Source organism: Hippopotamus amphibius, chromosome 2, assembly GCF_030028045.1.
Source record: "Hippopotamus amphibius kiboko isolate mHipAmp2 chromosome 2, mHipAmp2.hap2, whole genome shotgun sequence".
NCBI classification, from domain to species: Eukaryota; Metazoa; Chordata; class Mammalia; order Artiodactyla; family Hippopotamidae; genus Hippopotamus; species Hippopotamus amphibius.
The window spans coordinates 3,042,283-3,054,712 of NC_080187.1; the positions used below are offsets into that span (position 1 = coordinate 3,042,283).

Sequence of the window (12,430 nt, forward strand, 5' to 3'; positions counted from 1 at the left end):
CAAGTCCGCTGCAAGTCCGCAGTATGACTTCGCGCCTTGTCACAGCCAGTGCGTATCAGTGGGTGGGGACAGGTAGCGGCCTGGAGAAGGCAGAGCCTTCGTGCACGTGGAGGGCGGGGCGGGGGCCTCTCTGCCCGCAGGGGCTGTTTAGTAGGCATTTTTCTCTTTTCTTCCTAATGTTCCCTTCCTGGCCAGACTCCAGAAGACTCTGTTGTCACCCAGGCTCTGGGAAAGTGTCTGCTGTGGGTGTTCTGTGTCAACAGGAAGGGCCCAAAGTAGGGGCCTGGGGGCAGCGGGGGTCGCCGAGGTGGGCGTGGGCCGAGGTGGCCTCTCCCAGGGCTCGTAGTCCCCTGGTTTGGAGCAGTTGCTGTACACGTGACCATGGGGCGCAGAGGATGCAGACGGGCCTTGGGAACCAGGCCGCCACCTTCGCATTTGGGGGGTGAGCTGCACCCAGAGGCTGGTGCCCCTCCCCCGGCCTCTCCCTTTCTTCCGGAGACTCCCCCCCGCCCCGCCCCGCCCCCGGCTCTCCTCTCCTGCCCAGTTTCCCCTCCGTCTCATTGTTCCCTCCTCAGGGTTCTCAGACTTGGGGGCTGTGGAAGTTTTGGGGTTTAGCCTGGCAGCTGTGAGTCTGAGGGGCCACTTCCTCCCTCCTTCCTTCCGGCCAAAGCTTTCTCCTGCCTCTCCCTCCACTTCCTGCCAGGGAGCAGTGAGCGACTGAGCAAGCCGCTCAGGTCCAACGGGCCCAGTGTGGACCTAGGGAGCCCCTGCAGCTGTGTGAGCGGGAAGCCCAGCTCCCCCAGCCCGCAGGTGTGGCCGGCCAGCAGCCGAGGCCCCAAAAGGCTCCGGGCCCCTGGCGCTGCTGGCTGCACTCTGCCCGTTAAGGAGAGCAGCCCTCCCCTCACCCCCCATGTCCTCTCCTCCAACTCCCAGCCCTCCAGGCCCCCCAAGGTTGCCGGGCAGCGGGTGGAGGTGGGGAAGCTGCAGGAATCCCGGCGTGATGGCTCCCCTGGGGCGGCCAGGCCCTCGGGCTTCTGGACGCACGGCTGGGCTTGGGAACCCCGCCCGATCGACAGCCCCAGCGGTGGGCCCCGTGCTCTCAGGTGGGGACGCCTGCAGGATGGATGTTGTAGTGTCCACCTTGCTTTCCTTGCCCCTCCCCCGTGAAGTCAGAGGGGCGCTTCTCGGGACTGAACACAGGGGAGGGGCCTGTGTTAGACTGCGACCCGGAGAGTGGGCTTGGACCGGGACCAGCTGGCTCAGGGTTCCTCATGCAAGGAGCGGGCGGCTGAGGACCAGGTGAAGTGGGCATGCCAGGTGTCCCAGGGGCCTGGTGGACAGAACAGCGGCTGCTTGGCCTAGGGGCAGCTGCAGGCTTGGGGGCGTGCGTGGGCAACTTTTGCACCTGCCCTGTGCCCGTTGCCTTGTCTGTTGCAGGTGGGTGGACAGGGTCACAGGCCTGGTGTCTGCTGCTCTTCCCGCAGCCCTTGGGGGAGACCTCTGGGCGCAGGGCGGGCGGCACCCACACGTGGGTGCGGGGACTTTCGTGCCTAATAGGGCTGGTCTGCAGTACCCATCTCTGCCTACAGGTGCCGCCGTCTGGCCCTGGAATGTTAAGCTCTTGCTTTCAAGTTCAGTGGTTTATTCCCAGGTTCTGTGCCTGGCGAGGGTTCAGGTGGATCCGAGGAGGCTCTCTTGCAGGTGCAGTGGCAGACAGGCCCCCGCTCCCCGGCTTGGAATTCCAGGCCCCCTCCTCCCTCAGAGCTGGGGGCTGCGGGATGGAGGGGGTCCCCCCGGGTTGGCCGAGCCTTCCGTGTGCCTGTGGGGGCCACCCCACACCACAGGCTGGCCGCTGCCCAGCACCTCCACAGACAAGTTCAGAGGGTGCTGGAGGAGAGCTTGGCTCTGGCCGGAGTCGGGTCTGCCGGCCCTGCCTGTGGGTACTGGTGTCCTGCCTGCAGCGTGTCCCCGAGCCCCAGTTTGCACTGGTGACCGAAGTGGGTGACAGGGCTCTGGGGCAAGGCACAAACGAGGCTTCTTCCTGCTCCGAGCCTGGTGCCGAGGGGACGCTCAGGGGACTCCAGGGCACAGCCACGCCGAGGTTCAGGCCAGCGAAGTCCTCCTGCAGCTGTCGGGTGGTGCAGGCAGGACGTGTCCCCCAGCCGGGGGCTGCGTGGACGGGGGCCGGTCCGTCGCTCCCGTGGCCCGCTCGACTTCTCAGAAGCACGTGTGATCCCTGCAGGCCTGGCAGGAAGGGCCTGAGAGACCATTTTGCAGACGGGAAGGCTGAGGCCCAGGGAGGGGCCTTGCTCAGGGCACCCTGCCACTCAGGACTTGCCGTGGCCCGCAGCTCCGGCTCGTGCTGCCTTGTCTGGACCTCTCTGAGTTCCCCTTGGTCTGCTCAGGCCCCAGGGCGGTGCATTCCCCCCCGCCCCGAGAGCCTCCCTCCTGGGGAAGTGTCTTGTTGAGCCTTCAGGGTGGGGAGAGGAGGCCCAGTTAGTGCACAGTGGGGCTTTGAAATTCCTGGCATGAAAGGCTGGTGTGTGGGAGGTCCCGGCCTCTGGCCGCAGCCCCTGCGGGTTGCCCTTCCCCAGGCCTGGCGCACACCTGGGCCCCCTCCACCAGGCCCGCCTGGAAGCTCCCCCGCCCCGAGGCGCACGCCGCCAGGCCTGGGCACACAGGAAGCCGTGCCTCTCTGGGGCCCCGTGAGTTAGAGGGGCCTGGGGGTCTGGTGTCTCAGCCACCGCTGCTGGGGTATCTGAGCAGGCGCAGGCAGTGTGCTGGGCCCTCCCTGCCGTGGGCCGCTGTCAGGACGCAGGTCCTCAGTTCCCCAGCTGTGACGTGGGGTGATAGGGTGGCTCTGCGCCTCCTAACCCCGCACGTCACCTACACCGAGGGTGGTTTCTGCTGCACAGTGGGTGCTCCTTCATTATTTTTTTATCCCCCGACTTTCACCTTGACCCCCTGAGAGGTGGGCAGGGGGGCTGGCAACTCGTGGCCACCAGGCATTCCAGGGGGACAGGCCTGGGGTGCCGAGGGTTCGAGGGGCGGCCGTCTGGGCTCCCTGCCCAGGTCGGCGTCTGCGAGCAGCTGTCAGCCTGGATTTCCTGCGTCTGAACCTTAAAGCTGGTCGAGGTGGGGCGCTGCCTGGAGGGGAGCTCTGGGCGTGCCTGGCCCGGCCTGGGGTTGCCGGGGAGCCCAAGATGGCAGTGGGGGTGCCCGGGGCCCTGCCCAGCGCTGTCCCTCGCCATTCCACGGCCTGGTGTGGTCGCCATGGCGGAGAGCTGGCGGGCCAGTCGGGGTGGATTCCTGACCGGCCTCCTTGGCTTCTTGTCTTTGCAGACTTCTCCACCCAGGTGAACTCCTCCTCCCTCAACTCCCCCACGGGGCGCGGCTCCATGGCGGCCCCCTCGCTGCATCCCTCCCTGGGGCCCGGCCTGGGCTCCTCGCTCGGCTCCCCGGGGCAGCTGCACTCGCCCATCAGCTCCCTGAGCTCCCCCATCAACGGCATGGGCCCGCCCTTCTCCGTCATCAGCTCCCCCATGGGCCCGCACTCCATGTCCGTGCCCACCACGCCCACCCTGGGCTTCGGCACCGGCAGCCCCCAGGTAAGTGCGGGGCGGGGTGGGGGGTTGCTGGGCCGGAGGGGCGGGGCCTGGCTTTACCTGCATCAGATGGACGGGGGGGGGGGGGGGGGGGGGGGTGTGTGGGGGGAGGCAGGTGCTGTCCTTTCTACCTTTCTCGTCTCGAAGCAGTGTCAGAGAGGCGGTCTTCGCCTGGGTTGGAGCCCCTGTCTGGCCAACTTCTGCGCCTGTGGCCCTCGGGGGTGGGCAGCCGAGCTTCGTTGCCGGCCCTCTGTGCCACCGAGGCCCCCCCTGGTGTGAGGGGGGCTCCCCGCCTCTAGGACTCAGAGCTCGGTAGGGTGGGGACTGCACGGTCCTCCGGCTAAAGCCGCCTCCTTGGAGCCCCTTCGCCCCCTGGCCTGCCCTTTTCATGCCCAGGCCTGGGCCCTTCCCCATACGGGGCATCTCAGTGCTCCCTGCTTGGACCCCTAGGCTCGGGCAGACGCTCGCTTCTTGGGGGGCCAGGCCCAAGGCCCACGCAGGCTGCAGCTCACCTGCCGGGCTTGGTCCTGTTTGCGCAGATGCTTCTCTGGACAGTCTGGCTTTCGGGATTGTGCCCAGATCAGGAAGCAGCTGGCGCCTGGCGGGCCTGACTCGGCCAGTTCTTGCCGTGGGGACCCCTGAGGCCTGGCGCCCCCTCCTCTGCGTGCTTCTTGTCTGAACCCCCGCGGAGCTGCCCAGAGTGTCCGGGCCCCCGCTGGGCATCTCTCCTGGCTCTGGTGGTCTCCTGGTGGATTTCTCACTGGGTGCCTGGGAGACCTGCTTGAATTTCTGGGGTCCTCCCTCTTTCTGGGGCTCAAACTCCTTCCTGACATGGGTGGGGCTCACTTTGCTCTGAGTGTCGTTCACGTCTGGGTCCAGCTGTCATCCCTGTAGCGGAAGGCCCCCCCAGTGAGGAAGGCCCTCCGTAGAGGAGGCCAATGGGGGGCGCTCTGGGAGCCATCTCCATGGGGCTGCAGGACAGCTGGCCAGAGAGGGACTCCACGCAGGCTCCACTGCCCAGAGCTGCTCGGCTAATCGTGTCCGTGTGTCCGGTGGGCGCTCTGCTGCCCGAGGAGCCGCGCCACCTCCGGAACAGCCCTCCCGCTCCATGGGCCAGGCCCGTGCGGAGCTTGGCTCTTCTGGGGCCACCTCCTCAGCCCCTGTGTCCCTGGAGGACGGGTGCAGAAGAGCTAGGGCCGCGGGTGCCCCTCACGACGCCTGGCCTTCCAGAGCAGGCAGAGGGCCGGAGGCGTTTGCACGGGGGACCTGGCCGTGCTCCTATGGGCGTAGCCGCCGCAGCCCAATCCTTGCTGCTTGCAAGACCCCGCTTGGTGAGGGGGACGACGAGACCCGGGCCTGCACCTGTCCCCTGGGAGCTGGGACAGAGGCGGCACTGCTGGCCCCAACGCCCGGTGCCTGCCCTGCACGCCCCTCGGGCGCGTGTACAGCAGGAGCCTGGGTGTGGAGCCTGGAGCGGGGGCTGTGCAGAGGCAGGACCCGAGGGTGGCAGGGATGCGCCCCAAACCTTGGGAGAGCCTGGTGCCCCTTGGCACCGTTAGCCTGTCTGGAAGCAGAGGTGGGGCGGCGCTGGGACGGGGCTTTGGGGCCACGTCCATCCTGTCCTGTTGTCTTCTGCACACAGTCAGGTTCCCGGCGCACGGTGGGCACTTGTTGAAGGCGAGTTGCTTGTGCGCGAGGGGCTGCAGGTCCCTTGGGGCTGCTGAGGGGCTGAGGGCAGGAGTGGGGCTTGGGAGGGGCTGAGGGTGGGGAGAATACCCAGTGTGCCCCAGACATTCGCTGCTGCCTTGCTGGTCAGCCGTCTGCCTGTTCCTCCTTAGGTCAGTCAGGCCGCTGTTGGTTCAGCCCTGGTCTGAGCCCTGGGCTTGGGCACCGGCCACCATTCCTGGGGAAGCCTCAGCCCCCCTGACCCCTGCCTCCACCCCTTCCCCTTAGGGGGCCTGGGAGACAGGACAGGTGGCCCCTAGGCACCTGGGCGCTGAGCTCAGCTTCTAGGCTTCAGCAGTTTGTCTTGGAAACTGGGGGTTTCCCATGTTCATGGACGTGTGGGTGGAGTTCAAGGGGGGACATGCCCCCACATCCCTGCCTCAAAACCACAACCACAGAGGCACAGGGCCGGAACCAGCGAGGCGCTCTGACTCCTGCTGTGTTCGAGGAGGGTTTGGTGCTCTGCCGGGGGTGGGCGGGGCATCCACACCCCCAAGGGCTCCCCCGCGTGACCTCGCCCTGCAGGGACATAGATGCAGGCAGGGGGCATCTGGGCAGTCGGGCTGGACCACAGGCACTGTGGCCCGAGCTGTCCTGCCTCTCTCCCTCAGCCCAGGGCCCGGGGCGCATTCCGCACCACGTCCTGGAGCCTGCCCGCAGTGCCTGGCATGTGTGGGCACCTCGGTGTCCTGGTCTCACCAGCCTGGTGAGCCTCCCCGGGGCGGGAGCTGCATGGGCCCTGCCTGTCCTCACTGTGGGCACCGCAGCTGGGAGGCCTCTGGGATGGGGGGTCCACCAGGCCATCTGCGTCGCACAGGGTTTGCCCCCTGCCCTGATGGGCAGATGGAGGCCAGAGGGGCCAAGGGCCTCCCCCCTCGTCCTGACCGCGGGTGATTGGGGTGATTGGCCTTAGCAGCGTGGGGCGGGGAGGAAGGGCGTGGTGGGTGTGGAGGAGGGGGGGCAGGACAGAGACCTGGGGGGCCCTGACGGAGCCGGGCGCTTATTTCAGTAAGTCCTGTAGGCTCTGCGGGAACCGAAATAAATGCCAAGGATATGAAAGGGGAAATGGGACGGGGCCCCCACCCTGGCCACACCGTGGAGTCTTCAGGCTCCAGAGGGGGCGTTGGCACCCTTGGTCTTGTAGGACACAGGACGGAGTGTAGGAGGGGAGCCAGCCCCCAGAGGTGGGGGGCCGGGAGCCCACTGGGGAGGCGTGCATGCCTGGCAGAACGAGGCCCCCCGTGCTCTGTCCTGGGAGCTGTGAACCAGTCCAAGGCCAGGCAGCTTGCAGCTGGGGAGGGAGGAGAGCAGCCCCGTCCCCTGCAGCCTTGCCCTGGCGGCCGTGCTGGGACCCACCAGGGGAGGCAGAGAAGGGAAGTGGCGGCCCCAGGCCGGGGGTGGGGCTACAGCCCAGCCTGCCTGTCCACACACGTGCAGGGTCTCCTAGGGCAGCCAGCCTCTGGGCTGCCTGTTGTGCCCACGGGAAGGAAGCCTGAGCCTGGGAGGGCAGGGATACCCTTAGCGTGTGGCCTGGGGGCCAGCTTAGCCATGACGCTGACCGTGACAGACGGCTCCACGCATCCTGCCTGCAGCTCCTTCCCTGCTGCTGCGGCTGCCTGTTGGCCTCGGGCAGGCACCCGTCCCCAGGGCCTGCACGTTGGGGCCTGGGACACATCACAGGTGTCCCCTTCCCACCCCACGTGGTTTGGGCAACCGCAGAAAGAGGAAAAGCCCAGGTTCCTCTCCTCGGTGCTGCCTAGCGGGCCCAGCTGTGTGGAGCCGCGGGCGGGCTCCCGCAGCCCTGAGAGGCCCCGTGCCCAGCCTCCGGCCCTGCCTCCTGCTCGCATGTGCTCCGTGGCCCCTCAGGACCTGCGCCGGGCCTCGCTGCTGACCCTCCGCTCCCGGCTGCACCGATTCCTGACCTATTCCCAGTCGTCCTCTGGTTTCCCCACCTCCAAACGTCTGCTCAGGCAGCCCCTCTGCCTGGACGCCCCCTTCCGTTGTCCGCGGCCCAGCTGGCCTGGCGGCGGCCCCTGAAGCCCGTGCGCTCATGCAGAGGCTGTTTGCTGCGCCCCAAGCCGGGCTGGCGAGCTCTGCTGCCTGATTATCCCTGTGTCATCCGGTGTCATCCTGTTGGCGGCCCTCGGGTGGAGGCACGCGTGTTACTGCAGTTTTCACACGGGGAACCTCAGGCCCAGAGCGATGAGATGATTTCCCCACAGTCACAGTGGAGGAGGCAGAATCCCCGCGAGAAGCTGTGGCCGTCCTCCTCCCACCCCGGCGAGCTCTGTGGGCTGGGCAGGGCATGTTTTCCGGGGCCTTGGGCGCCTGGCCGGGCGCTCAGTGGACGGTCTGGTGGGTGGGTGGGTGGGTGGGATCGCCTAGCAGCTCTGGGCCGGCCCGGCCCCTGGGGCCCCAGACACCCCTTCCATAGTGTGCGGGGAACCCCTTGGTGCGCGTGACTGCCAGAGGCCTGAGCTCTACCTGCTCGGCCACGTAGCACCTGTGTACCCTTGGCTGATCCCCTGACATCCCTGAGCCGCCGTGTCCGCTCTGCAGAGGGGAGGGCAGTTGCCATCTCTCGGGACTTTCCACGTGGCACAGCCCGTGCGCAGTGGCGCTTGGCAAACAGTCGGCGCCCCTGCTTCGCTGATGCTCTCATCCGGGAGGCACTCCTGAGGCCTGCAGACCCTGTGGGTCGGGGAAGGGATTCTTGGCTGCAGTGGGGTCCTCTGGACGCCCTCTTCCCCACTTCCTGCGTCCTGACAGCCCTGAGTGGCCGGAGCTGGCCTCCCGGCCTCCCTGCAGCCCCCCGAGTCCTGTGGGGTTCAGCGTCCTCACGGAGCCTCAGGGCCCACGTGGGCAGAAGGACCCAGAACAGTCCAGAGCTGGAAGAACCCCTGGGGGCGCCGGGGCTGGTGTGAAACGGCCCTTGGGATGGCGTGTGCTTTGTGTGCTTTGAGCACCCAGCTCTTCCTGTCCCATGAGAAGGAGGGGTGGGGGCCACGGGGAAGGAAGGGGATGAGGTTCCCTTGTGCAGGAGGCGCCCGGCCCAGGGCTACCCGGGGGCAGCGTGGCGACTGCTGTCCAGCCAGAGACATCGTGGGACCCGATTTCTGCCTCTGTCAGGGCTTTGCAGAAGTTGGGGTGCTGGGGGGCTGCCTGGCTGGCGTCCTGGCGCCTGTGGGGACCGGCTGGCTTGCAGGATGCCGTGGGAAGCACCTCTGGGCCCTTGGCGCTGACGGGAGAGCTGGGGTGGGCACAGCGGAACCAAAACTGCTGTGTCACTGCAGCAGCGGCAGCTGTTGCCAGGGTGACCGGTGAGTTTCCCACGCTTCCTCCAGGCGCAGCGTCTGGATGGCGGGGGCGGGGGTGGGGGGTGCGCGGAGGGTGTGTGTGTGTGTGTGTGTGTGTGTGTGTGTGTGTGTGTGTGTGTGTGTGTAGGGGGATGCTGTCTCCTCCCTCTCTCCTGAGTCTGCGTGATCCGAGCCCCCTCCCCTGCCCGTGTGGCTGGGGCAGGGTGGCCTGCTGGGTGGACCCGGGCTCTCCTGTCTGCTCTCTGGGACCAGGCTTCTGTGCCCATCTGTGGGTTGGGGGGTCCCCAAAGGTCCTGCGTGAGCAGAGGGTCCCAGCACTCTCACTGTCCTGTCGGGGGACCGCCCAGGAATGCCAGGCGGTTCCTGTGTAGGTGGGCAAGGCACAGGGGTGTGAGCAGAGCCCTCGCGGGTCCGCCTTCCAGCCTGGGGTCCCACGGGGGGGCGGGGCCCCGGGGGCAGGACAGCCTCCAGCCTGGTGGGCGAGTGGGGCCGGACATCCAGCTGGCGCTCCGCGGGGCTGGGCGGGGCAGGAGCCCCCCTCGGAGCCTCAGTTTCCCTCTCTGTAAGGGGGGGCTGCGGCAGCGCCTTCCGTGCCCCCGGCGCCCGGCGGCAGCCTGCCAGGGCTGACCCCGGCGCCCCCCACCCCCGCAGCTCAACGCGCCCATGAACCCGGTCAGCAGCAGCGAGGACATCAAGCCCCCGCTGGGCCTCAACGGGGTCCTCAAAGTCCCGGCCCACCCCTCAGGGAACATGGCGTCCTTCACCAAGCACATCTGTGCCATCTGCGGGGACCGGTCTTCAGGTCAGCCACCGAGGGCGCGGCCCGGGAGGGGAGGCAGGGGCCCGGCCCGGCCAGCGAGGGGAGGGGGGCCGCTGGCAGCTCCGAGCCGCTCACGCGGGACCCTCCGGTGTTTCCCTGGCGGTGAGCCGGGGAGCGGCAGGGTGGTCCGGGGGCCTCCAGAGAGGAGGCAGCCGTGGTGGGGACGCTGTGAGGGGGCAGCGGGCCTGCGCCCCGGGCGGAGGGGCCCTCGCGTCCCGCCTCCGAGCCCGGCGTCCCCGGGGCGGGATGGCCGAGCTCCCCGGGGCCGCCGGCTCGGGTGCGGAGAGGGCGGGGACCCCGGGGTCCGGGTCTTCGGCGGGGCCGGGGTGCAGCCCTGCCGCGCTCCCGCGCCGGCTCCCGCCGCGCCCCGGCAGGACGAGCCCCTCCCGCCAGGGGCCGCGGGATGCTCACGGCCGCCCTGCCCGCAGGCAAGCACTACGGGGTGTACAGCTGCGAGGGCTGCAAGGGCTTCTTCAAGCGGACGGTGCGCAAGGACCTGACCTACAGCTGCCGGGACAACAAGGACTGCCTGATCGACAAGCGGCAGCGGAACCGCTGCCAGTACTGCCGCTACCAGAAGTGCCTGGCCATGGGCATGAAGCGCGAAGGTGGGCGCCGGCGGGCGGGCTGCGCGCCCCCTGCCCTGGGCACGGCGCCCGGCCCGGTCAGGGGCAGGCGTCGCTCAGAGCCTCTGCGAGGTCCTAGGGGCCCCGGCTGAGTGCGTGGGCTCCGGGAGGGCCGGGGCAGGGTCGCAGCGGGGGCTGAGGCTGGGGGTGGGGGGTGGGATGTGAATGAAACAAGCCCTGGAGGGCGGGTGCACGCGGGTCCTGGGGCTCAGCTCCCGCTGCTCGGTAGGGCGCGGTCACGGAGACCGTCGGGGGGACAGCGCGGATCCGGGGGGGGGGCGGGGAACTCCAGAGACCACCAGGACGTCCCCAGGCCTGCTGGACGCCAGGTCGTCCCGGGCTGTGCTTCCTCCTGGGGACCCCAGGTCCTCGCAGAAGAGGGACTTGCGCAGCAGGCCTCTCGGCCTTGGGTTTGGGACAGCATTTGATTGACAACGTCTGTTGGGGGTGGGTGGCGCTGGGTGGCACGGAAGGCCACGCCCCTGAGGTTGTGGAAATCGTCCAGCTGTCCAGCCAGTCCTGGGTCCGAGCCCAGGGTGGGCTCCTCACAGCCCCTTGCCGTCTGTGGGCCTCGGTTTCCCTGGGGCTGGTTTGGTGGCTCCTGCGTTCTGGGTGGCTTCTCTGGGGTTTGGTGTGCGTCTCAGCTTGGGGGGTGGGGTGGGGCCCGTCCCTCTGAGTCCTGAGCCCGAGCCCCGTGGGGTTGGGAGGTGCCCTCCGGGGTCGGGGCCCGCGCGGTCCCTCCTCCGCCGTGGCTGCCCCGCTGTCCACGTGCTGCTGGTGTGTGTCCACCTCCTGCCCGCTGGCTCCTGTTGGTGTCCCCGGGCCGGTGTCTCCCCACCGAGGACCGTCCTCTTGTGGGGACTGCCGTTTTCATCTCATTTCACTTTTTAAAGTCTCTTCAGCCCCAGTTGTTCTTGCTGAGAAACCGAAACCTCAGCAGGGCCACGCGGTCCTGCAGGGTTTGCTCCTTGAGGCCGCGAGGCCGCACGCGTGTGGAGTGCAGTGGCGTGATGGGGGACTCGGCAGCAGCCCCTGGCACGGGGCGGTGTGTCCGCGGACCCCACAGAGGGGCGCCTCCTGGGCTCCAGCCGGAGCTGAGGGGCCAGCTTGGGCTGTGTGTGCGCCTGCCGGGCCTTCCTGGCCTGGGCGCGTATTTCATAGAGACTTGGCCCCGCCCTGTCTGTGCAGGTGGAGAAGCTGAGGCCCAGAGGGTGGAGGGCTTGTCCAAGGTCACATGTCGGGCTGGTACCTGGGCCTCTGGCTTCCAATGTAGACCTCGGTTCTTTAGGCCAGCAAGAGGGCAGAGGAAGTGTGTGCGTGGCTCGGAGAGGCCCTTGCCCAGCCCTGGTTCCCCTGGCTGCCCTGTGTAGTCAGGGTGGGCTTCCTTGAGGTGGTGAGCCCAGCACTGCTCCTGAAGGGTGGAAACGTGGGCGGGGGTGGGGGCAGCGGATCAGTCTGCACCCAGGCGTGGAGCCTGGCCAGAGGGCCAGGTGCCAGTGTGCTGGGGAAGTGGGGCCCTGACACGCTGCCTGAGGCTTGAGGCTCCCTTGTGGCCACCACAGCATGTTATGAGATCACTTGCTCGCTGAGCTTACCAGCTCTGATGCCTGGCACCACGCCGGGCACTGGGCACGCAGCCGTGAGCCGTGGGCATCCGTCCACTGAACGTGACCGTCAGCCAGGCAGGGCCTCCCAGGTGTGATACGTGCTGCCTTGGGGGAAGCCCAGGGGACTGTGGGAGCCCAGCTGCGGGCATTGGGCAAGGCTCGGGCGGGCCGATGTCCAGCTGCCACCCGAAGGGTGGAAGGGTGTTCGGCAGACCACGTGCCCGGCTGGAGGGGACGGCGTGGGCAGAGGTCGAGGACCTCAGTGAATGAGACGCGCTGCGGGGGGGCCCCAGAGCGTGACCGTCCGCGGGTCCCCAGGACAGTCCAGTAAATGCTGACCCCCTTGTAAGGCCCCCTGAGCCGGTCCACCTATGATCCCGGGGGAGACCCCAGCTGCCCGTCCCCCCAGGGCCCGAGGGAGAGTGGACGGCACCCCTCTCCTGTCCCAGGGGAGCTGCAGTCTCGGGGCTGGGGGGGCACGGGGTGTGCCCCTCCCCTGTGCTCGCGGTGGCTGTTGGGAGCGCCTGCCGTGTGCAGGGCCTCTTTGGGGACCGTCCTCATCACACACACGCTCACTCAGGCGTGGCGCTGTGACGCGGTCCCCACACCTCCCCGATGGAGAGACGGGGTGCAGGGAGGAGGGGTGCTCGGGAGGCCTGGGGGCTGCGCCGGCGGGGCCGGCGGCTCCCATTTGCCGGGGCCAGAGCCGCCCGCGCTCTCGTCCAGGCAT

General features: G+C 68.6%; 1 protein-coding gene across 3 annotated transcripts in view; it reads left to right on the forward strand.

Annotated features, from left to right (window-relative positions):
• Positions 1 to 12,430, forward strand: part of RXRA (retinoid X receptor alpha) — a 95,029-nt gene that overhangs the window by 65,977 nt on the left and 16,622 nt on the right. For 2 of the 3 annotated variants that reach the window (XM_057720445.1, XM_057720446.1), the window contains exons 2-4: positions 3,343 to 3,608; positions 9,299 to 9,449; positions 9,896 to 10,075. In XM_057720445.1, the coding sequence (XP_057576428.1) occupies positions 3,343 to 3,608; positions 9,299 to 9,449; positions 9,896 to 10,075 (597 nt within the window). Of the gene's footprint in view, positions 1 to 3,119; positions 3,136 to 3,342; positions 3,609 to 9,298; positions 9,450 to 9,895; positions 10,076 to 12,430 lie in introns of those variants that run through there. The other variant, XM_057720447.1, reaches the window with a different exon arrangement.